This window comes from Elaeis guineensis, chromosome 1 (genome assembly GCF_000442705.2).
Source record: "Elaeis guineensis isolate ETL-2024a chromosome 1, EG11, whole genome shotgun sequence".
NCBI classification, from domain to species: domain Eukaryota; kingdom Viridiplantae; phylum Streptophyta; class Magnoliopsida; order Arecales; family Arecaceae; genus Elaeis; species Elaeis guineensis.
In genome coordinates this window covers 112,741,104-112,764,582 of record NC_025993.2, presented here as the reverse complement: position 1 = coordinate 112,764,582, position 23,479 = coordinate 112,741,104, and the positions used below count along the sequence as shown (strand labels likewise).

At 36.8% G+C, this 23,479-nt stretch overlaps 1 protein-coding gene and 1 pseudogene across 1 annotated transcript; both read left to right on the top strand.

The window, feature by feature from the left end:
- The first annotated feature begins 71 nt into the window (after nucleotides 1-71).
- On the top strand, nucleotides 72-5,366 carry LOC140858829 (uncharacterized; annotated as a pseudogene).
- Nucleotides 5,367-9,547: 4,181 nt separating this feature from the next.
- Nucleotides 9,548-16,893, top strand: LOC105038590 (diacylglycerol kinase 2). The gene is made up of 8 exons (XM_010914440.4): nucleotides 9,548-9,926; nucleotides 10,859-12,099; nucleotides 12,584-12,959; nucleotides 13,049-13,125; nucleotides 14,899-15,018; nucleotides 15,145-15,309; nucleotides 15,689-15,826; nucleotides 16,336-16,893. Exons 2-8 carry the CDS (start codon nucleotides 10,960-10,962, stop codon nucleotides 16,486-16,488), a joined length of 2,169 nt encoding a protein of 722 aa, XP_010912742.2. The 5' UTR covers nucleotides 9,548-9,926; nucleotides 10,859-10,959; the 3' UTR covers nucleotides 16,489-16,893.
- The last annotated feature ends 6,586 nt before the right edge of the window (nucleotides 16,894-23,479 follow it).

Here is a 23,479-nt window from a genome sequence, read left to right as displayed (position 1 = left end):
CGGCCGGTCAGGACGTCTAAAATGGATCAGATCTCCAAATGAACGGCCCAGATCACTGGAATCCACCTCCCACGGAACTGGAGAAGGGGAAAACGCAACTTTCACTGAATCTCCCAGGGCCCCCTCTTTGTAGTCAATTCACGGGAAAAATAAAAAAATAAAAAAAAAGTCCTTTTGCCTCTCCAACGGACTTGTCTCCGCGAGGGCAAGGGTTGGGGTTTGGGAGAGGGGAAAGAGACGCCATGAACCGACCTTTGGAGTTCAGGAGGAAGAGCTCGGAAGAAACCCTAGCGAAGAACAAGCCGAGTCCGAGGAATCCATTGAAGGAGATCAATGGCAGTGGAGCTTTTTCTCCTCCTTCTGCTTCCAGAGGCTGCCAAATTCCTCTTCTTCCTTTCAAAGAACTCCCAGATCGACCCCTCCGGTCTCTGGAACACTGGCCTCCAAGAATTCTGTGAAGGCATTGCCGGTCTCTCAGAAGAATGGTTCGAAACCTAGCTTCGAAGCGTCCGAACAGCTCAAATGGAAGAAGCGCCCGGAACCCCTCATCTACTGCAGAGGTGGAATAGGAGGAAGTCAAGCTCCGAAGAGCAGGGTCGGAGCTCCAGCGATGCGTCGGATGGTAAGAATCCTTGCCCTGACGTCGGTTTCGAGGGAAAGGTTGAGACTTTGAATGCGTTTAGATCTGGAGCTTGTCTGGTTTCCACCCTGGAGAAAAGTTTTCCTGGTTTTGCTCTTGAGGTGGTCTGGGTCGTGAAGGAAGGAGCGCAGAAGCTTTCAAATACACGAACATCCTCCAATTCAGGCGTCCATATCCCCAGAGGTCCCCGCCGGGTCCTCTGTCACTCCCCGGCCTGCCTGCTTTGCCTCGGCCATGGGATCGCTGGAGTCCATGACCGCTGGAAATGCTGGCCGAGAGGCATACTCATTGTTGGTGGAGGTGGAACGGAGGTCACTAAGAATTCAGAAATTTGGGATTCTCCGACACCACCTCCGACCACTGGTGCTTCCATACATTGGCTGTCTTCACCTTCATAGAATGTGAATTTGGGCATCGGCGGTGGTTTCAGTTCTATTTCTAGAGTTCAGCTGTGGCATTGCCATGCTGAAGCTTCTGTCGATTGGCTTCTATCTCCTTGTGAGTAAGGAGAAAAGGATATGCTGAAAAATGGGTTGGTGTCCATAAAGGTGTCTGCTTTGGGGACTAAGTGTCTATATGATCTTGGGATTTGGAGGTCTTCTCCTGCTAATTCTAAGCTATGGAATCGCCTGAGCTTGGAGGGCAGTTGGATCTCGACTCGCCTATCCTAGAAGCAACACCATCATCTAGTTATGCCTTAAAGTAAATGTAAGCTAAGAGAAAAAACAAAACAAAGAAAAACAAGGACCATTTTTTTTTTTCCTCAAGAAACTCCTTCTAGCTACCAGAAGTGGTATTAGTCCTTTCTCTATGATTTTAGAAAGGCTTGTAACATCTTCTAAATGTAAGCTTCCTTAGCCTTACAAAGAAAGAGGAGGATGGTAGCCTTATATATAGATTCTTATTAGTGAACCTGGGGGAAGCACTTAGCTTATGGTTCTGCATTAGAGACTTCACCATTTTCTGGGGAAGCCTTTTCAAGCTCAAGAGAACAAGGTGGTTTGCCTGCATTTAAGATGGATTCAATGTCGGAGCTTCCTGGAACCAAAAACTTGTTGCTGCCATAAACTAATAAGGTGAATGATCCTTTGTCATCACTGGGGCTTAGTTTCCAGTTTGGATGCATGGCCGCATTTTTAAACTGTGTAGATTTAAGTCATTTTCAGAAGCCCTCATGCAATAGGATCTCTGCAGTGAAAGAGGGTTGTTTTTAAGGAGGGGGTTTGCCAAGGTTGGAGATAAGGATATCATGGCGAGAAGGACTAATCAGTAGAATTTTTTGGATTGGTGAATTGGATTGCTGTCAGTAGCTTTCTGATGAGGAGGATAATTTCTGTTGTCATATAGAAGATAAGTGGAACCATTGTTTGATCTTAGAGTTGAGCCCAACATTAGGAGCTCTATATCAGAAGATGGAAAGGACCAACACTTAACCAGCGGGTTTGGGTTCATTGAATTTGTTTGAATTATGATATTTTCTTCTCGCGACTCTGAGTGGAATCTTTTATACAAAAACCATATGTTCGAATTATGATGTTTTCTTTTAGTCTCATGTACTTTGACTTGGATTGTACCATTAGAAGTTTAGGTAGATTTACCACATGGGAGTCCAGCTGAAAATTTGTATTTCTAAAGATCCAAGGGATGATTATATCTTCTTCATTTTCATTCTTGTTGTTGGTCTTACAGGTGAACCTGCCTTGACTAAATTTTAGCAGCCACAACAGGCTTCGCAGACAATCATGGATCTGTTTTTTATCTTCCATTGAAACCTGTCAACCAATCTTCCTGTTTTGGGAGAATATACATATGCAAATCATGTTATGTGGATTATTTTGATTAACATGAGTAGCAGCTAGAATTGTTCTGTTTTTATCGACTAACTGGAGGTTCCATATCAGTTTTCATAATTTTTGATATGAGAATTATTGTAGCTCTTTGGAGTTGATATCAGAGTGTCTGATGCAACATTCCAACTGTTGAAACAAAGCGTTCTTAGAGTGCTTGAAAGAACTTGCTAACTCATTTTATTAAAGTGACAGTTTGACGATACTACTCTCATATGATAAAGATATGTTATCTTATTCTAAGCTGCTTTGAAAAATCAATGTTGTTTATGCTGAGTCATGGACAACACCTCAGAGATGTATATGGTATTAAGACTATGTAAAATGCACCTTCATAACAACAATTTTAATTGAAGGTGCCATTTTCACATGCATATGAGTGATTCCATCAAATGCATGCCCACCAAATCACTTTGATAGACATGCAAGCGTGCACATCCAAATCTTGACATGCTGCACAAATATCATTCCATTTTTCTTCTCTAGTGCCATTTACCCCCAACAGCTCCACCCCCAGTATCGAACATACACAAATATGTCTACCCATGTTATGTTCTTGATCATGAAATTGATGGTTGCATCACATTTTTGATGCAAAATTGTGCATTATCTTTTAAAATTTCCTATGGATGGTCTTATCCATATTATAATGATTAACATTGATGTGTCCTATTTTTGTACTTGGCAAAACTAATAAAACATGACCGGAACTCATTATTTTTTGTGTGTAATATCACTACAGCTATGCTAGATTCCTTCTAGTGACTAGTCTATTTCCTGTCTCATGCAAATTTATTTTGCCTAGTCTATCTCATTTGTATTTCTATCATGAAAAATCATTTCAAGGATAATGATCTTAAAATTTATTTATAAGGTCGCTTTTATCTCTTTGTTTTATCTTTGAGTGAGTACACATTCTAGTTCTTTACATGTTTGACAGTTGGAACTATGATATACTAATATTTATTTGCATCTAGTTCAGAAACATTTTCATATCAAGTATTTCCTAGTTGTTTTGGCTACAAAAGCCACATTTGCTTCTTCAAGAGTTGCATATAGCTTTATTTTCTCTATCTTTCTAAACATTAGTTCGGCATATACAAACATATTTGTTAAAATAGCTTCTCTGTAAAGTACACTAGGTGATTTGCTGCTTTGTGGAACTTCTTGCTATTTCATGTCTACGTTGCATGGACATAGGTGTTTGGTACATATTATTGAGTTCTCCATCTTGAAAAATTCTGAAAGAATAGGCCTGAGAATTTTGAACATATAGGTTGTTATGTTATAATTTCGGCTCTATTCTTCTGATCTTGTGCTTCTATTATAATTTTCCAGAAGGAAGGGAAATAATTTAGAGAACAAGCTCCATTAGTAGATAAGGCCACTGAATGGGAGGAGGAAAATACAAGAGAAGCAAAAAAGGTAAAAAAATTGCTGCCAGGTTCCTAGCTAAGCCATCTGCCACTATGTTGGCTCCTGAGGTACATGATCATTAACAGTATTCATGGTGGTTAATGGCTTAATACTATGGGTAAATGTGTCAAAATTTTTCATACTATGAACAGGTGGTACTGCCGAACATGTACAAGCTGGACTATATTATATCCCGAGAGACAACCAATGCGCAATTCCATCCATCGTATGCTCGGCTTCGCTTGCTACTCGCTTCCGCCCTGTCTCTTCTTTAGAAAGGTCCTTAACGGCTTATAGAAAGAAGGTTTCTATAACTACTTTCCTGCAACTAGGTACCGGTTAGCGGGGGAAATGGAGGGAACAGGGTATGCATAGATTTCGGAGATTCTAACAAATGGGTTTTGAGGGTTATACAAGATCTTTTTTTTCTGTTAGAAGCCTTCTTAATGGAAGGAAAGGTGGAGGAAATCCATTTTCTTTTGGATAAAAAGGTCGAGGAAAGGTGAGGAGAGGAATTGAAAGAGGGGACAGTATCCTCGCTGCTTGGCTTGTCTTCTTAGGTTCCCAACCGACCTGTACATTAAATATCGAAATCCGTTACAGAAGAGGTACCAGGAATCCTAATCCTACACTGTAAAGGGACGGAGTTACTGGAAATATAAATCCAGTAAACAAATCCACACAGCCAGCATGTACTCTTATCCAAGATAGTTTTCTTTGTTGTTCAGTCCTATTCAACTTGTATCAAAGAGTTAAACGAGAGCAATTTTAAGTAAAACATGTAACATGTGCCCTTAAATCCTTTTTCTTCTGAGTGGAGAATCCAAATCCCATTCATTAGCATTCCACCAAAGGCTGCTTAATTGATGTCAAGCTGATAAGAATACATGAATGAAGGCATGTCTAGTCACAATGTTATTGTTCTTGTTTATTGAAGAAATGGTGCTTTACTTCAAATTTCCATGACTTTAATTGTAATCTGATCTTTCATTCTTAGTTTTTTGTTCAAATTTAGGTTTTTTTCATATTTTTTATTACAGAATATAAAGGTTTTGTTGGAGGTGTGATCAATAAAAAGGAACTCTAGGTATGATGCTAAATTTTCAGAATTAGGTATGATCTTCTACCCAGATCCTTCCTTTATTCTTCTTTTTTTTTTTTTTTTAAAAAAAAAAGGTTGTCCTATATTTCTTGCTTGGGTTTTTTCTTCACCTTGTGTCAATATTGTATAATAGTTTAAATCATGCAGCAAGTATGTGGCATTTGGAATGCACATGATGAACTAGTTGGGCCTTGAATGATCGACGAATACTCTTTCCTTTTAGATAGTTGTACACCCCTTACAAATGTTCTCATTCCAAGACATTGTTCTATAGTAAGAACTTGAATGCTGCACCATAAGCACTCTCATTGTAGATAGACTTGAATATATGCAGAAAAGCTGGCAAATTGGAATTCTGTAACACTGATGTTCTTCATTGTGGATTAGTGACCCTATGATGCATACTCTACCACTAAGGTAATCTTTCACATGAGGTATCTTTTGCATGATCATGATATAAACTATAAAGGAATGGAAATGGTGCAAGGGAATATTTACTTGACATTACTTTGCTGACTATGTATTTTATAAGATACCAGTGTTAATAACCAATAAAGCCAGGTTTGGATGTACCAGAAAATTACAATTACAGTTGTTTTAAATGATTTTCAGAAAGAAAGCTGTAAATTCATAAAATTTTGATGTACTTGAGATATTAGAATAAATCCCAAATTCATGATATTGGAAACTCAGATTTAAATTCTTAAAACCTTCTCATCTTCCTTCACGCATTGAGATCATTTTTTACTCCCTATATTCCTTGAGACCAAAGAAATTCCAGGAGACAAGTTTGAGAATTCTGACATTTCTTTAACCAGGGAAAAGCAAAAAAGATGAATTTGAAAGTAAAAACCTCAGCCATTATAATTGAATTTGTTTTTTTTTTTCTTTTTTTTTCTTTTTTTTTTTTGATCTGGATTTGTCATGATATTGGTGGTTATTATTATTTCTTTATCCTTAAATTTCAGCGTGCAGTGACCATTCCAAGTGAAAGTCATCATGCGAAAAAGGCAAGGCCTTTTTCTGTAGCCTATTGCTTTAAGGCATGGCCATCAAAAAGTAAAGGGGATAAGGAATGCAACAATCTAAACAAACTAGTTGTTGTAAAGAAAAAAAAAAAGGTCTGTCCTAATAAGTTGTGCAAGTGTGAGGCCTGGTTTAACAACTAAAGAAATGTGGCATATGCTTATTGGATCTGCTAGTCTGAACTTTGAAAATGAGGTCAGTTCTTCCAGTCAAGCTTGATATACAGTATTCTATCGTTTTTGAATTCAAACAGCTAAAAGATATGTGTATAGTTGCTTGGATTCAAGAAGGTTGTTCTTGATGCTTATCGAATGACTCACTCACGAAAGAGAGGTTCTTGCCGATAACTACTAATTATGATTAGGTTGATATATTACAGACGTGACATCTGACGTCAATGATGAAGGTAAACTTTTCACTGCAAGCACATTACCGTAAAAACAAAAGTCTTATTGGAATCTATTTATACTAAGACAGGGAATCCAGCAATTATTGCATTTGGATCAGAATTTTAAATCTAAAGTAGCATCCAATGTTCATATCGGGTTGAAACTCTGTTACAGTAGATGGTGTTTTTATCAATAATTGGATTGTGCTCTCACTATGGCCCTTGAAACTTATGAACAGGGTGCAATATGGCCTCTTCCCAATTCCAGTTGCTTGTTTCTGAGACTTCTTGTCCAGGATCCAAAAAAAAAAATGTCTGAGGCACACCAATAAATTATGGCAGTTTACTTTGTCAAAGCTTAGGTTTGCCTGACACCAATAAATTTTGGCAGTTTTCGGTCATGCTCATGGACTTGACCATCCCCTTCACCACCTTGAACAGCAATAAATTCCTCCAACTAAAGTCTCCCAGGCTGAGAATCTTGTCCTTTTCTAAATAATGTTTCCCTTCAATGATCTTTATTTCAGAACAATTTTAAATCAGTTATCACCAAGATGGCCATTTATTACAGGGGAGGAGTAGGTCAGTCAAGAGCCAACTGAATGGCTTAATTAGTACTTCAGATGCTATTGACTCTCGTCTTTTCTGAATTTGATTTACCTGTGGACTGGACCTGTTAGTCTTTAGTCAGAGTTCATGAAACTACCATGAACAACTTGATTTTTTTACATGCAAGTCAATTCCTAGACCCTGTATTAAGTATGCCCTGTTGCATTTTTGATATGTCGAGAAGCTCGGTAAACAAAAAAGTTTCTTGCGTCAAGGGGTAATTCAGCTACATGCAAGTGTAGAAACTAGGAAGTGTTGGAAGTGAGTCCAAACAAATGCATGCTTTCACTAAAAGCAAGTGCATTTGAGAATCCTTGGTGTCATTAAAATGACTTTATTGATGTCATAAAAGTGCCTTGTTGCTCTACTTATCATTATCTTAGTGAAGTAGATATTCTCCCATTTTACTAAAAATCAAAAAGGCGCCAGTTGCTTTTAGTAGGCATAACTTTATGATGAATTCAGTCAGAGAATTGCATGCCAAAGAAGCAGAAAACACTTCATTTACCAAAAAGTTGAGCAAAAGTGCAAGTAAATGTGTTTAAATTACAATGCTCTGGTGACTATTTTTTTCCCCCATAGAACCTCAAGATTTATAATCCCTCCAATCCAACTAGAACCATTTAACCCTGTGAAAGGTGTGGCATTATTGTTTAGCCTATGTTTTACGAAATCGAATAACTTTTCTAACATCATTTCCTTCTTGATCTTGCTTTGCATTATGACATGCGAACTTTAATATTGTAATACTCTTTTAAGCCTTGTGATTCCCATGTCCTGCATTACTTTGTGCCATGTGGTTGGCTGCCAAGAACCTATTTTTGAGCCTATATATATATATATATATATATATATATATATATATATATATATATATATATATATATATATATATATATATATATATATATATATATATATATATATATATATATATCGGATACCTTTTCGACATCATCTTCTTCTTGATCTTTTGCTTTGAGCCTATATATATATCGGATTCTTTTTCGACATCATTCCCTTCTTGATCTTTCGCAGATTTATTTTTGCATGACATGCAAACTTTAGTATTGTAATACTCTTTCAAGCCTCGTGATTCCCATGTCCTGCATAACTTTGTGTCATCTTGTTGGCCGTCACAAATCAATATTTTTCCCTATATTTTTTAAAAAATTGAATAACTTTTCTAGATCATCCCCATCGTGATCTTTCACAGATTTATTTTTGCATTATGACATGCAAACTTTAATATTGTAATACTCTTTCAAGCCTCGTGATTCCATATCCTGCATAACTTTGTGCCGTGTGGTGCCAAGAACTGATGAATCCTTTGTCTAGTGGGGTTGGCAGAGTTGAGCTAATGAGCATGTGTCGTATATCCAGTTATTTAAAGCCTCTCTGGGCAATCTAAATGCATACATTCATACATACATATATATAATTTTCACATGCAATTTCAAGAACTTTCAGTTCAGTGGTATCATCTCCTTCCCACATGCCCATGTGTATGATCACATGACTTTGCTTCATTTTTCTAGGGAAACCATTGCGTACTATCTCTATAAAAGAGGCGGAAGGAGAAACAAATAAGCCATGCTTCATGCCACTCCTTTGGCATGATGTTGTTTCAGACATCATCTGAAGAAATTTTTCAAAAAAAAAAAAAAAAAAATCAAGTAATAATCTGAGGTTGTGATAGGGGTGACACTTACTAGTATGTAGGTTGAGAATAATAGGTTTATGTGTTTAAATAGGGTCAATTAAAGTGAACCTTGAATGTTTCAACTAGAATAGGTCTGGTCAATAAAACTTTGTAGTTATTGTATGCTTCACGTCCAAGTCCAACGTACAAGACCAATCTGGCCCAAACTATACTCCACCCGGCTAAAACTATATCAGCTTTTACCAAAATTCATCAAGTCAACTATTTGTTGAATGGTTAATTAGGTCAATTAGGAGCAACTAAAAATAGAATTAAAATTTTCATTTGATTAATCTAAAGTTGCTTGACAGAAGAGCAAATTCATCATTTTTGCATTGGGTTTGGACTGTATATTTCATGCAAAAAATAAAAGATTTAAAGCAAATCAATCTATGTTATCTACTTGCACATATGTTGGAACAGGTATTGTATGATCCGATGATTGATATCGCGAAAGAAGATCAACCATCCATGCTTGTGAAAGATACAACTAAATTTTTTCTTGGCATCCAATGAAAATATCTAAACAAAAATGAGAAAAAGGAAGCCCAAATTATATAAATTTAGAGCTTCAATTTAGGTAACCAAAAAAAAAAAAAAAGCAAAGGGACGGGAACCCTTAAAAAAGCTACCAAAATTTAAGCAATGGATCGGTTATTATCTATTGCTTTCTTTCCTTTGCGGTAATACCAGGAATCGCTTCCTCCGAATCCCCACTTCCCCGAAGTCCAAACAGCGTGACAGAGAAGGTTTTTTTTTTTTTAAAAGACTTTGGATTCCTTCCTTTCCCTTTTTTTTCTTTATTTAAGAAAGACAGGAAGCGAAGCAGCGGGCGAGGAGGGGCGGAAAGAAAGAAACGAAAACCTGGAAAGGGGAAAAAAAAAAAAAAAAAAGATTCGCCGCTTACGTTTAGGGAGTCCCGCCCCGTCCGCCTTTAAACCACGCCGTCTCCTCTTCCTCCTATAAACAAACCGGCAACGACGACGACGACTACAACGACGTTTTCCGCCGCGGCCCCCTCAAAAGAAATCCCAAGATTCCGCGCTTCCTTACCCTCCAAGATGCCAAGCGAGATATCTAGAAAGGGAAACGAATCTAGAGAGATTTAGGTTTTCGGGAGGCTTCGAATCTCTCTTGAGCGCTCTCTTCTTTCTCTCTCTCTCTCTCTGTGTTTGGCGTTTGATTTCGATTCCGAGGTATGTTTTGCTTCGTTTCCGGGATGAATTCTGGTTTTGGGAGTGCGGGATCGGGGGATGGTTTTGGTTTTTTGGTTTAGGTTTGACTTGGATAGATCTGGTGCCAAGCTTTTCTGGATTTGATTGGATGGTGGGGGATTGCTTGATTTTTGGTGTTTATGCAATGGTCTGATTTTTTTTTGGTCGGATTCTCGATCGATTTAACCTTCAATGCGCGTTTCATCAGTAATCTCGTTTTTTTTTTTTTTTTTTTGGAATTTATTTGTGTTTTCTTGTAATGAATTTGGTGTAAGGCATGTCTCCTAGTTCTTATTTGCTAATAATGTTGAAAAAATATGGATATGTTTCAATTCAGCGGAAGGAACGGTTATTGATGGAGGGAAGACGGATATTTATCTGTGAAGGTTTTGATAAAGATTGGGTGGCATGATGTTTGGTATTCATTGGAAAGGGGGGCTGGTTGAAACTTGATTAATGGATTGGACTTGTTATATGTATCGGACTTAAAGAAGATTGTACTTTCTCTTTTATTGCTGTTTCTAAAATTTTTATGCGTACCTATTTATGTTTGTGTGATGAATTTAGAAGGCTGTGATATGAAATTGTATGTGGGTCCAATCAATTTCTGTTCTAACAATGCATCTCAGAGCCAATTTTCTGTTTAATTTCTTTTGTTTCCGTTTTGCAAAGTTTTGAGCTACAGCTATCTTACTATTTGCCATCTAAATTATTTTAGATGACTCAATTGTTTCTCCTTCTCAGATGTCTACCATCTAGCTTTTTCAATTTTGCGTGACTCAATTGTTTCTCCTTCTCAGATGTCTACCATCTAATTTTTTCAATTTTGCGTGATTTTTCATGATGTCACTGTTTGCTTAAAACATAGTGCTGTTTAATTAAGAGACTTGATGGTGGTTGCACCTTGGTTCCAGGTTTGCTTCGGAGTCTCTTTGCTGCTAGGGCTTGTTGAGAGTGTTGAGTTCAATAAGAAGCAACATATATTGGGAAGAAAGAGCAATTCTGGTTGATAGTGATGGACTTGGGTTCTGCACTCGTCAAACTAGCTGCTGAATCTGATGCATCTGGTCTGAATATTTTTGGTTGGCTTGTCACTGCTGGATCATTTGGACTGCTGGCCCTCATTTATGCGTTCCTTAAGCTGCAGAGGCAGGCATCCCTTAACTGGGTGAAAGCTGCTGCTAGGGAAAAGAAGAAGGCATGGAAGACATTAAAATGTCCAACTTCACGCCATACATGGACGGAGGATTATTGTCATAGCGAGCAGCCTTCAACATGTTGTGTCTGTTTATCTTCATTGGTCTCCCCACAAACTGTTGGTGCAAAGGGTGCTTGTAACGTTCCTCTTCACCGTTGCTCCATATGTGGTGTTGCAGCTCATTTTAACTGTTCCCCCTATGCGACAAAGGATTGCAAGTGTGTAGCACAAGCTGGTGCATCCCACTTGCTGCACCATTGGTCAGAAAGATGGGTCGAACTGGATGACAATTCTGATACATCTTCCTTTTGCTATTACTGTGATGAACCATGTGGAATACCTTTCCTTGGTGCTTCACCTATATGGCGATGCTTGTGGTGTCAGTGCCTGATACATGTGGACTGTCATGCCAAGTTGTTAATAGAGACCGGTAATGTTTGTGATTTAGGTCCTCTTAGAAGGCTTGTTCTGTCTCCACTTTGTGTGAAAGAATTAAGCTCAGGACAAGCAACTGGTACCATGTTAGATTCTATCAAGGAAGAGATTATAGCATCATCAGTTAGGGGTCGGATGAGAAGGAGACGTAACCGGAACAAGCATGGGTACAATTATAGTTCCTTTTATGGAGTTCCTAATGGCAAATTGCAGAACAGTTCAGAAAAAGGATCGGTACTTGAATCCATGCTTAGAGGGCTTGTTGCATTGGGCAACTCAAATGAAAAGAAGAATGGATACTCTATGAAGCAGGACAGTGGGTTAGCAACTCTTGAATTCACTGAAAATGGTTCCATCCAGAAAAATGGAGGCACCATGATCACAACAGATAAAAAGGAGTACAAATTGGTGGATTTGCCCCAGGATGCTAGACCTCTTCTTGTTTTCATCAATGCCAAGAGTGGAGCTCAATATGGACCTTCTCTTAGAAGGAGACTGAACATGTTGCTGAATCCTCTACAGGTCCATCTTCCTTACGTTGCTTTATCTATTGCATTATCTTATTAATATTTTTCATCATTTATAGTGTAAGATGTTACATGCATGGGGAAAAACGATTGCAGATTTCTGACATGATCTGATCTGTGACATAATGAACTCTGGAATGATGGATTTGTGCCTGTTTCCATTTTTTCTTGACAATTATTTGGCATATTCTGCCTTTGATTGATCTATTGTGGGAGAGGGGTCCTTCTGTGTTCTCTTTAACACATTGCAGCATTTTTCATGAATTAGCTCAAATTAATAAATAGAAAGAAGAACCTTGATAACTTTGCATTTTTGAAGTTCTAAAATTTGTACTGCTTAAATGAATGTTTTCAAACCATTTGTGTCATCAGCACTCAGTTGTTATGGAATACCATTTGAAGTGTCATTGGTATTCAGTTTTCATGCAATATTTATCAGTATTTGGTAATATTACTGATTCTAAGGATTATAATTTCAGGTTTTTGAGCTTAGTGCTTCCCAGGGACCTGAGGTAGGACTGGCATTGTTCCGTAACGTGCAATATTTTAGAGTTCTTGTCTGTGGTGGAGATGGTACTGTAGCCTGGGTTCTTGATGCCATTGAAAAGGAAAAGTTTGAATCTCCTCCACCTGTTGCTATACTACCTCTTGGAACAGGAAATGACTTGTCCAGGGTTTTGCGATGGGGAGGAGGTTTGTCTTCTGTTGAAGGACAAGGTGGTTTGGGTGCTCTGCTGCATGACATTGACCATGCAGCAGTCACAATGCTTGACCGTTGGAATGTTGCTATCCAAGAACATGATAAGGAGCAAAGCTGCAGTACAAAGAAACTGAAGTTTATGACAAATTATCTAGGTGTGCTGGCTAATATTGCTACCTGCTTTGGTCGATGTGAATTTTCTTAAGTACTTATCCTTTTCCTCCCTGCTGCCCATTACATGTAGGTGTTGGATGTGATGCAAAGGTTGCATACGACTTTCACATGATGCGTGAAGAAAGACCTGATAAGTTCTATAGCCAGGTTATTCCTACACTCCCTTTTCACTGGGATTTTTTTATCCTGGGTAGTTATGTTTCTTTACATATTTCTCATTTAACATACTGTTTAAATTTCTTTGAACTGCTTTCATAAGTTTTGTTAAATGTTCATCATGAAGTTTCACAAATAAAAGGGGTTCAATATGAAGCCTTTTCTAAAGACTCTAAGTAATGCTTTATCCCTCTAGGTTTCATGATATCCAACATTTGTTTTAATCTATGTTAATCTTTGTTCAATGATAAAACCATGGAGGCATGGACTCATTGTACTCATTCATTGTTTTGCTATTTAAGAAGAGTGATTTTGAGTTTTGTAATATCATAAGGGTTTTTTCAGGACAATTAACTAATCTGATTGGTTTTCAAGGGAAGGAGAAGAAATCTTATGAATGTGTCAATAATATGGATCAGGGAGGCAAATTTATTTGAGGTCTCGATCTTAGACTTGCAATATTTATTCATGGAGTCCTATTTTGCTTCACATCTAGAAGAATTTGGAATGTAGAAATTGTCTTTATGTTCAAAGCCTATCTCATGTTGTGATATAATTCGAAGAATTACATAACATTTTGATATGGTATGGTTTGTGGATATCATGTAATATTAGGCATGTAATGTAAGAAGGGAAGCAATACTAAATTGCAGAAGGAAATCAAAGGATCTATTGTTATGGAACCAATTTTTCCTTGATTAAATAAATCTTTCCATTTATATAGTAGTGGATTTGTAAACTAAAGTGAACCAATCAACATTTGAGTAATGCTTCATGACCTGCTCTGAAGGGAATTTTTTGAGTTTGTGTTGACTTCCTGGTCCAGGAAACTTTGGACAAGAGTGCCCCATGCCATAAAACCTACGGCAACTTTGCAAGTATAGAAATTGATTTCCTTGATCTAGCAGTTAAACTCGTACAATTAGTGAACAGGCCTCATCGCTTCATCAAATTTGGAAAGAACCTACACATAGGAGCAAGAAAAATTTGTGATATATGGAATTGCATTATTCATTTTGAGACATTTATTATAGGGGGAAAGAGACATAAGAGTCAAGTGTACGGTCACAAATCAAGTGCCTATTCAACTGTCTAACTAATTCTGTCAGAATAATCTTATGCTTTTTCTTTACAGAGACATTATAATAAAAAGATGTTAAATAATGGTTTGGATTAGATTTGGTGCAAATTGTGAAGTAACATACATCCCTTTTTGCTATGAGATTTCTCTGACCAGGTCATTGTCAATACTTAGCCATTGTCAATTGAAAAATAATGAACAAGTGTTAACAAATTGAGGGAGATGTTGGTTCTAGTTTAACTTTAGGTTCTCCGGAGGAAGAATCTTCAAAGTGGACAAGTCAAGAGTCATTTTTTGTTTATTGCAAGGTTATGTATTTGTCGAATAGATGCATGTCTTCAGGTTATCATTCTGTTGAGCAATATGTGCTTCAAAGAAAGCATGGGGTGGCGTTGTATAGGCAGATACCCAGTTTTGTACGTGATTCATGCCAAAATGAAATTTGGCCAAGAGTTTATTTGATGGTCATTATTAGTTTAATTTCTTTATTGCAGATGAAACAATATTTCTATTGTGCAAGACCTACTTAGGCAACTAGTGAGATTCAAAGTGACTCATTTATGTGGAGAATGTAATTTTTCCACTGTAATTTGTAGAAAAGAATCTTGGTCAAAAGCGTCATATAAGTTTTTCCACACCATACCTTGTGAAACTTTGTGATTGACTGATCTTGTTATGTACAGTTTGTGAACAAATTGCGATATGCCAAAGAAGGTGCCAAGGATATGGTGGACAGAGCTTGCGCTGATTTACCTTGGCAAGTGAGCCTTGAAGTTGATGGTGATGAGATCGAAATCCCAGAGGTGAAAAAGCACTCTTTTTTTTCTCTGCTTCTCTCTCTCTCTCTCTGGCGTGCATGCACTCGATCAATCTGTTGCTTGCACTCTTGCATCCCTTGTTCTCCTCTCATTTCACTTTCCTGTTATCAGGATGCTGAAGGTGTCCTTGTGCTAAATATTGGAAGCTATATGGGAGGGGTGGATCTTTGGCAAAATGACTATGAGCATGATGATGATTTTGGTCTCCAATCAATGCATGATAAAACACTTGAAGTTGTGTGCATATCTGGAACATGGCATCTTGGGAAACTTCAGGTATGATTATTTTCTTTCAAGTTTCTACTAAAAGTTCAAATTTGCATTGCTGATGGTATGAGGGGCAGAAAAATTTATTGTTGATCAGTTAACTTTATAAACACACTGGATTTAGAATGATTGGTTTCAAGCCCTTTTCCTTTAAAAATATTCTGCATGATTGTGCTTACATGTACATGTTGAGAATGATCAGGGACATCAAAACATACAATTTAGAAATACAAGTTTTTGGAGGAAAAGTTAGAAGTATAAGTTACAGACCGAGATGATTGCCAGGAACATTTTTGAGGTCACGAGTTTGAAAAGCATAATCCAAAAAACACAGAATCAAACTGCAGGTTCATCTCTTCTAACAAGTGGTATGTTCAATGTTCGACAGGTAGGACTTTCACAAGCTAGAAGGCTGGCCCAAGGCAATGTGATAAGATTGCACATCCACAGCCCATTTCCAGTCCAGGTCGATGGGGAACCATGGATCCAGCAGCCTGGTTGCCTGGAAATAACTCATCATGGGCAGGTTAGTCTGTCTTTTCTCGTGTGCATCATGTGCTTCTTGCTTAGCCTAGTTCTTGTCTAGAGAAGTTAGATCCATGCATTTTAAAGGACAGAATAGAAGCCTATGACTTGATTGAGTCAGTCACCTTCCTTTTTTTTTGGTTAAAACAATTGTTCTCTTGAGATAAGAAGAAAATAAGAAGCCACATGCATCAATGATGGAGGCCATTTTTGGTTATGTTCTGATGCATGAGGGGGTTCTGTCCGGGTAGTACCTAGATATCTTAAGGCTGTATGAGAAAACCATGTGATGCATACATCTTTTCAATTTGTATCCAAGTGCTGTCTAAACTTCTTTTAAACTTTTATAATTGTTAACCATGTCAGTGATTTTAGTGAAAACCCAAAACAGGAATTAGATATACCAGATAAATTCAGCAAAACTCAGTGGAGTATTCGGTTATTTGCGCAGCAGCATTTCTTTTTTTTGAAAGGAAGCAATGTATACAGAGTGATTTGGTGTTGGTGCAGGTCTTTATGCTGAGGAGGGCATCCGAGGAGCCCACTGGGCATGCTGCAGCAATCATGACAGAGGTCCTTGTTAATGCGGAGTGCAATGGTGTCATCAATGCTGCTCAAAAGAGACTGCTTCTCCAGCAGATGGCACTCCGGCTCTCTGCCTGACCTCGCATGCAGTCGACCCACCATCTTTAACCCTTTACAGCTTGCTGTTGCTGATGGTAATTAGAAAGAGCTAGTAGTCTTCTTTGAGTGTCAATAGGCAACATCCTTTGATTCAGGTAACTTTACACGGTGGAGGAAAGAGGTGAATTCTTCCTTCACTTTTTAACCCCTTAATTGGGGTTTTTGCAGCCCTAGTAGATCAGGAGGTTTTTGATTGAGAAGGGAAGAGGTTAACTTTTTTGTTTTTTTTTTTTGTTTTTTTTTTTCCTTTGAAATTTCTTTCATGTCTGGTGTGAATTCATATAGTTTACTCGAGTGGAGAGAAGTGAGGGTGGAACAAGCTGGGTTTTGTTACACCAATACGTATATTGCCGCCTACAGAATATAAAGATTGATAATCAGTAATCCTTGTTGTGCCTGTGGAATTTTTGGTTCGCTTGCCTATGAGGGTTGCTTATCTTGTTCAGAAAGAACATTGGGAAACCGGGTCTTCGAATGTTACCGGTATTTTCAATTGCTCTGTCCACTGGCAAACTTCATAAGAAAGAAATTATTATATTCTTAGTATGTAGATATTATTTAGAATCTTTTGGACTTGGATCATTAGAAGCCTGCAAAACTGGTCGTAAATGCTAATGGATCGTCCGTGCCACAGCATCATATGTAATATCAGAAATTATATGCTGCCAGCACAACTGTAATCTGGCTAATTAAATTCCATCATATGCGTAAGGGGAAAAAAAAAAAAAAGGATGGGGAGGAAGCGCTTTCTACCTCTCCTTGGTGCCCACTTCCACTACCTTCTCTCTTTCAAAAGATTCTAATCCTGTATTTGGTTGAGGTCATGGGAGAGTAGATGGATGGGATTGAAATGATGGATGATCTTTTTCCACTATTTAGTTTAAAATAGATGAAAAAAGAGGGATTGCATATCTACCTTGGTCTATTAATTTGTATCCTTCAAAATTGAGAGGATGAAGGAAGAATGGATGGAGCATTGAAGGATGGATTTTTGTATTAAAAAAATTATCCATCATTAATTTTTTTGATAAAACTATAATGCTTCTTCACTTTTTTATTTATATTATTTATATATTTTTATATATACTATTAAATTTTATTAGTCATTATTTTAATTTTAATATATAATTTTTATAATTATAATTAAATAATCAGATTATCTTCTATTTTTTATTTATATTTACTATTTTTAGTCATTATTTTAATTTTAATATATAATTTTTATAATTATAATTAAATAATCAGATTATCTTCTATTTTTTTATTTATATTTATTATTTTTTAATTAACTATTTATATAGTATTAATTAACTATTTAAACTAAATAATAAATTAGTTAGTCATTTATATAATGAATTTATTAATAATTAATTTATAAAATTATATATTAAATTAAATATTTATATAATTTTTATATAATTATAGATTATAAAGATTATAAATTTATATATTGTTTACTTCTTTAGTATAAATAAGTATTATAAATTGATAATAGTAATAATTTTATCAAAGGGTAGTTTAGTAAATATGTGATACAAATATCATTCATCCTTCTTATTCCTCCTATATTAAATAGAGGAGGAAATCATTTTCACTTATCCTTTCATGTTTCATTAAATATACGAGAGGATGGATGAATTTTTCATCTATCTTTTCTCTCTCATCCATCCAAACAGATCAGATTGGGGTGGATTCCTCGATATTCATAGATCAATGGGGTGACAAGTAGAGCCATCGGGTTGTGAGGAGAGAAAAAAGATGGGGACAAGTAGGGTTGCAAGGCCACGGATCTAATGGCTATAGCGGGCAAAGTAGGGATCATTAAAGAGGGATTTGACAATGAGAGCACCAGTAAGGCTGATGAGGATGAAGCCACCGGCGCTGTAGTAGCGACGAGTTGGAAGTAGAGGAGGAAGATGATAGTGAAGAGGGTGTATGATAGTTTTATTCTTTCTCTCTCATCCATCCATCCTTTCTCTCTCATCCATCCAAAAAAAATTCTAAATTTTTTATATAATTATTTTTTTTCTCACTTACGATGGTATGCCAAGATGCTGTGCATGACACATAGGAATGAGTCTGATGTACCTCTGAGCTGATGCATCGGGCGTAAGATATAATTTGTCTCGTAAGATAGGCCACCGGGTAGGTGGCATGATGCACTTGAAGGTCCTTGATTTCTGGGTCCTCTGTTCATCATCGTTTCAACTGCCTCAGGTATTCCTTTCTGGGAATAACTACAGGAGAATCACCGACTAGCATTAGCTGGGTCAAACATCTAGACAGCAACAGTACCATGATTTAAACCTAGAACCTATTCTTACACAAAGAAGCGGAGCAACTGCTTAAAATACATGATTCACGGAAATGCAGCTAATTCAGTTTCTCTGATTATAATATGCTTTTAAAGTTGGGCTAAATATGATTATATAAGAAAGGTGTTGCATGTATATTTTAGAAATGTTGCGAACGGTAACTTTCATAATTTTTTTTTTAAAATGATAAGTACAGTCGCAACATGGCAATCACGGATTTGAAATATAAAAATAATTTTTTTCCATATGAGAGTATGTAATGTAACCCTTCCTAAACCATGCAATGACACAAGCTTCATGCACTGAGCTTTCCTTTCTTTTTACGTAGATGTTCAAGTAAATACTATTAAAACAATTTAATCCACCGAGCTTCCCCATCTTCGGATTTGTTTTCCTATCAATTTACCCAATAAACATTCTCAATTCAACTAACGTTATTTCTCTTGCAAAAAAAAAAAAAAGAAAAAACTAACATTAATGCCAGAATCCACGACCCCTCAAACCATACTTTGGCAAGGACTCCGATAGTACTTTGGCTGCAATAACTTAAAATCCCAAGGCACTGCGACAAGATCTGAAGTCATGGACTTGTTCTGAAGCCATAACGATCTCAAGTCAGATAAGTGCCAATAGCTTGTGTCCAATCCTCCTCTGTTCTACAGCAATTTTTCCCTGATCATTCTTTTGATATCCTTAAAAATGTTCTCCAATTATTAATTTTGGTTTTAGAATGATAGTTAGCCTTGCGTTTCTAATATCAACCTACATTTCAAGATATCACACTTTATGATTTGTTCGGTATTCTGTCTTGGCTGAGATAAACTATACCTTGGTTCAACTATTTATGAGCTTGACTATATATATTAAAATATGGATTAAGCAAGAAGCTTTGAGTATTATATAAGATTAGACATAGGATTTCCCTAATGATTCAGGCTTCGAAGGTCATGCAATGTTTATTAATTGGTTCAACCTGGACTATTCAAGACATCTGGGACTCCCAAGTTGCTTTGGCAGCGATCCGATTAGTGTTTATTATTGGAAAGCACCCACACTCTCGATTCTTCAAGGTCAAATTTGATGGTAGTATGAGAGGTCACGGAATGGATGCAGATTTCTATTTTGTAAGTTTCGTGATTCATGGATCTGACTTCAAATTCATGGTTGTTGACAGGCATCACCTTATTGAAAGCACGATTCCGATAGTCGAGCTACAGATAACTTGGATTGGTGTTACATTTGTTAGATTGAGACTTAGAGTCGAGAGGCTAGTGGCTGAGGGAGATTCGGCCACTGTGATTGCTTGGCTTCGACACCAACCACCGGAGGTAATGCTACACACCCTTCTTCGTGACATTCAAAAAATGATGATCGGGGTTGTCTCTCCATCGACATGCATCAGGTATATCATGAGGCCAACAGTTTTGTTGACTAAATGGCCTCTTATGTGGCCGAGCATATTGGGAGGATCATGTGGACTAATGTGGGAGAAATCCCTCTAGTCTTTTAGAAGACTCTTTTTTTTTTATTTTGTTAGATATATTTACACTAAAGTTGTATGAATATCTTCGCATTATCATTAAAAAAAAAAAGATTTAATAGAGTATGTCCTGCCGACTTAATGTGCTAGTATATGGGGTTGAGATAAGGTTGGGGTGTGTATCGAAGTCCAAGGCTATGGCCGGGCCGTACTTATCCGATATGCTATGGCGCAGTTGGACCATAGCCCCACCATAGAGTCCAAGCACATTGAAGACTTTCCTAATCCTAGGCCTAACCTAACGGCTTTGCTAATTCTTACCTAGTATACTATTCATGTCAATTAAACAAGGACTTTCTTAACCAGTGCGACCCATAGTTCTGATTGTTGCTTCTCCTCCTCGAGGTCTATCAGAGTGGCGATGCAGATCTCGAAGGATGGTTTGCACAAACAGCCAAATGTTGATTCGGGGCACCAAGAACCTACAAAAATAAATCCGCATATGCCGGAGAGAGAGATGGGGGGTTCTCCAGTGGGAGATCCTGCGATGCTTAAGTTAGGGAGGATTCGAAGAAGAGAGAACTGTAATGCCCATCTCTGGGATGCCACACAGCCGTTATTCCGAGGGATAATATCCTTAGGTACATGAAGCCAACTATCTCAATCTGCTATAACTCAACTAAGATAAAAGAAACCTGCTACAGACTAAATCATACACAATACTCAGATCATTTCTTAAATCTACTCAACTATCAAGTCACCCATTACAGATAGTTGTAAACCAAAACTAACTTTCATTTAACATTACAGAAGGTTTATAAGTACAAAACATCATCATCATTCTTTAATATACACAAGTCCAACATAGAGGATAACTTTCAAATACAAGATTTCAAAATAAACCTTCCATAAAAACTAGCCAATCTACTAAACTAATCACTGATGGTAGACTTCTATGCTGAGCCATACTGCTTTAGATCTGCAAAGGAAAGAGGGAGAAAGGGGTAATGAGACCTAAGTCCCAGTGAGTGAAGAACCACATAATAATGGAAAAACAGAGAACATAATTGTAATGATCATAATAATCTAATTCATATATTGCTCATACTATTAGAAATCTTGCAATACCAACAAACCTATAAACATTGTATACTGAATAAGTATAGAATCATGTAGAAAATCAAGTCATGTAAGAATATCATCTGAAACTTGAATCACTGATGCTCTGATGAAGATGTCTCTTATCGACAGTACCACAGTGCATCCCTACCATGACCGTCAATGTTAATAAGCCCCATCGAGCATAATGAATCTCAAAATTAATAAGTCCCACTGGATATGATGAATCGCAAGGAGGTGCCGGCTTATGTTATGCATGATGTTATGGCACATCCCTTAGGTTGATCATTCCTAAGGGAGGCCTGCTGAAAACATGCTCCATAAACTTTGAAAAATGCTAATAAACTCAATCAAACTATCTGAAACTTATAAATGCTTTGTTGTCTGAAATCAATCACATAAATTTACATATATTCTTTAAGCAAACTATTAAGAGAAACTCATTTCTTGTTTTCATGGGTACATACATATTCACAAATCATAAAATAAATAAAAGTTAACTTGCCTTTCAAATTAACTTATTTCATAGCAAAATATATTGAAAACACCACCATTAAATGGAGTTCACTCACCTTTACCCAAAACATCTACAATACTAACTTGATGATTGTCTTCTCCAAAGTTCTTCTTAAGCTTTCTTTTTTTTTCCCTATAAGGTTGATACACAATGGTTATTACAATTTCAACATGATACATAGATGCAAGACTCCTTACTTGTTTTGTTCTACCTAGGGCTAGCTAGACCTTTGACATAATTCAAAGGTTTCAATAATTTAATTCATGTTTTACTTAGAATCTATTCCAAATTCAGTCAACAAGTATTCGGCCTATTTGCTGAAAATATTCATGCATGACTCATAATTTAGACCACTAAGATACCAGATTTGACAAAACTAGCCAAAACTCATTTGATTCTTAGTTTAAAGATTAAATTCATTATCTTAAATAATTGGATTTTTAGTTTAAAGATTAAATTCCTTATTTCAAATAATTGGAACTTAACTATCAACTGACAACTCTCTTCTTTTCTTTTAAAACAGCAACCTAATCCTTCAATTTTAGGTTTTAAACCCATAATTTAATCCATTAGAACATCAAATCTAAAAGTGACTATTCAAAGCTTTACTTAAATCTTAGTTAAAGATTAGGATCCTTACCTTAAAAGATCAAACACCCTACTGAAATCATCCAACTTCTTTCTTTTCCGACTACCACTTTCATTCAGCCTCCTTTTTCTTTTAATTTGACACTTCTCCTTGCCAACTTTCCTCCATTCCATCGAAAATTTATCCTTCCCCAGCTCCTTTCTCTCTCTATTCTCAACTCTCTCTTCCCTCTCCACATTCCAGATTAATTCAGGGGTTAAATTCAGCAGCATAAGAACTAATGGGTGAGTTTGAAGTGGAATAGGAATAAACTAGAATTTAGTTTGCTAGATGTCAATCCCATGATTTATCCAGCAATTTTATTGGTTTTCCAACCCTTTGTTTATACAAAAATAACTACTGAGTCACCTCTTTAAGAAAATATTTAAAAATCTCAAGTTCTAGAAATTCTGCAAAATTCCACCACTAGAGCAATCTCACATACTTAGCCGACTCATCCTGAAACTGATAAGCTCAGTCCAACTTAATCGGCTTAGCATAGGACTTAGTCGACCCAGTCTATATTTCACCACAATTCCTTCTTGATACATTTATGTTTTTTTGTCAGTTAGCCAATCCTTCATTAAACTGAGTCGACCCAGTCCCTTGGGGTTCAAAAATTTATTAAAAATTATCATTTTATACTTTACAATTACCACCCAACATTATCATCTTAATTACCTTTCAAAGTACCATCTCTTCCATGCTCAAGAACCTCTAAACTTTTAACTTAATTGCCATTTTTATTAATTGAATTCCTCACCCAATCCTCTTAATTAACAATTTAGTTCGGGGTGTTACAATTTCCCCCTTCTTTAAAGAATTTCATCCTCGAAATTGGCTCATTACAAGATTGAACATTAAAGACACAAAACTCTTACTTCACCTTAATCCTATTTCTAGAAATCACA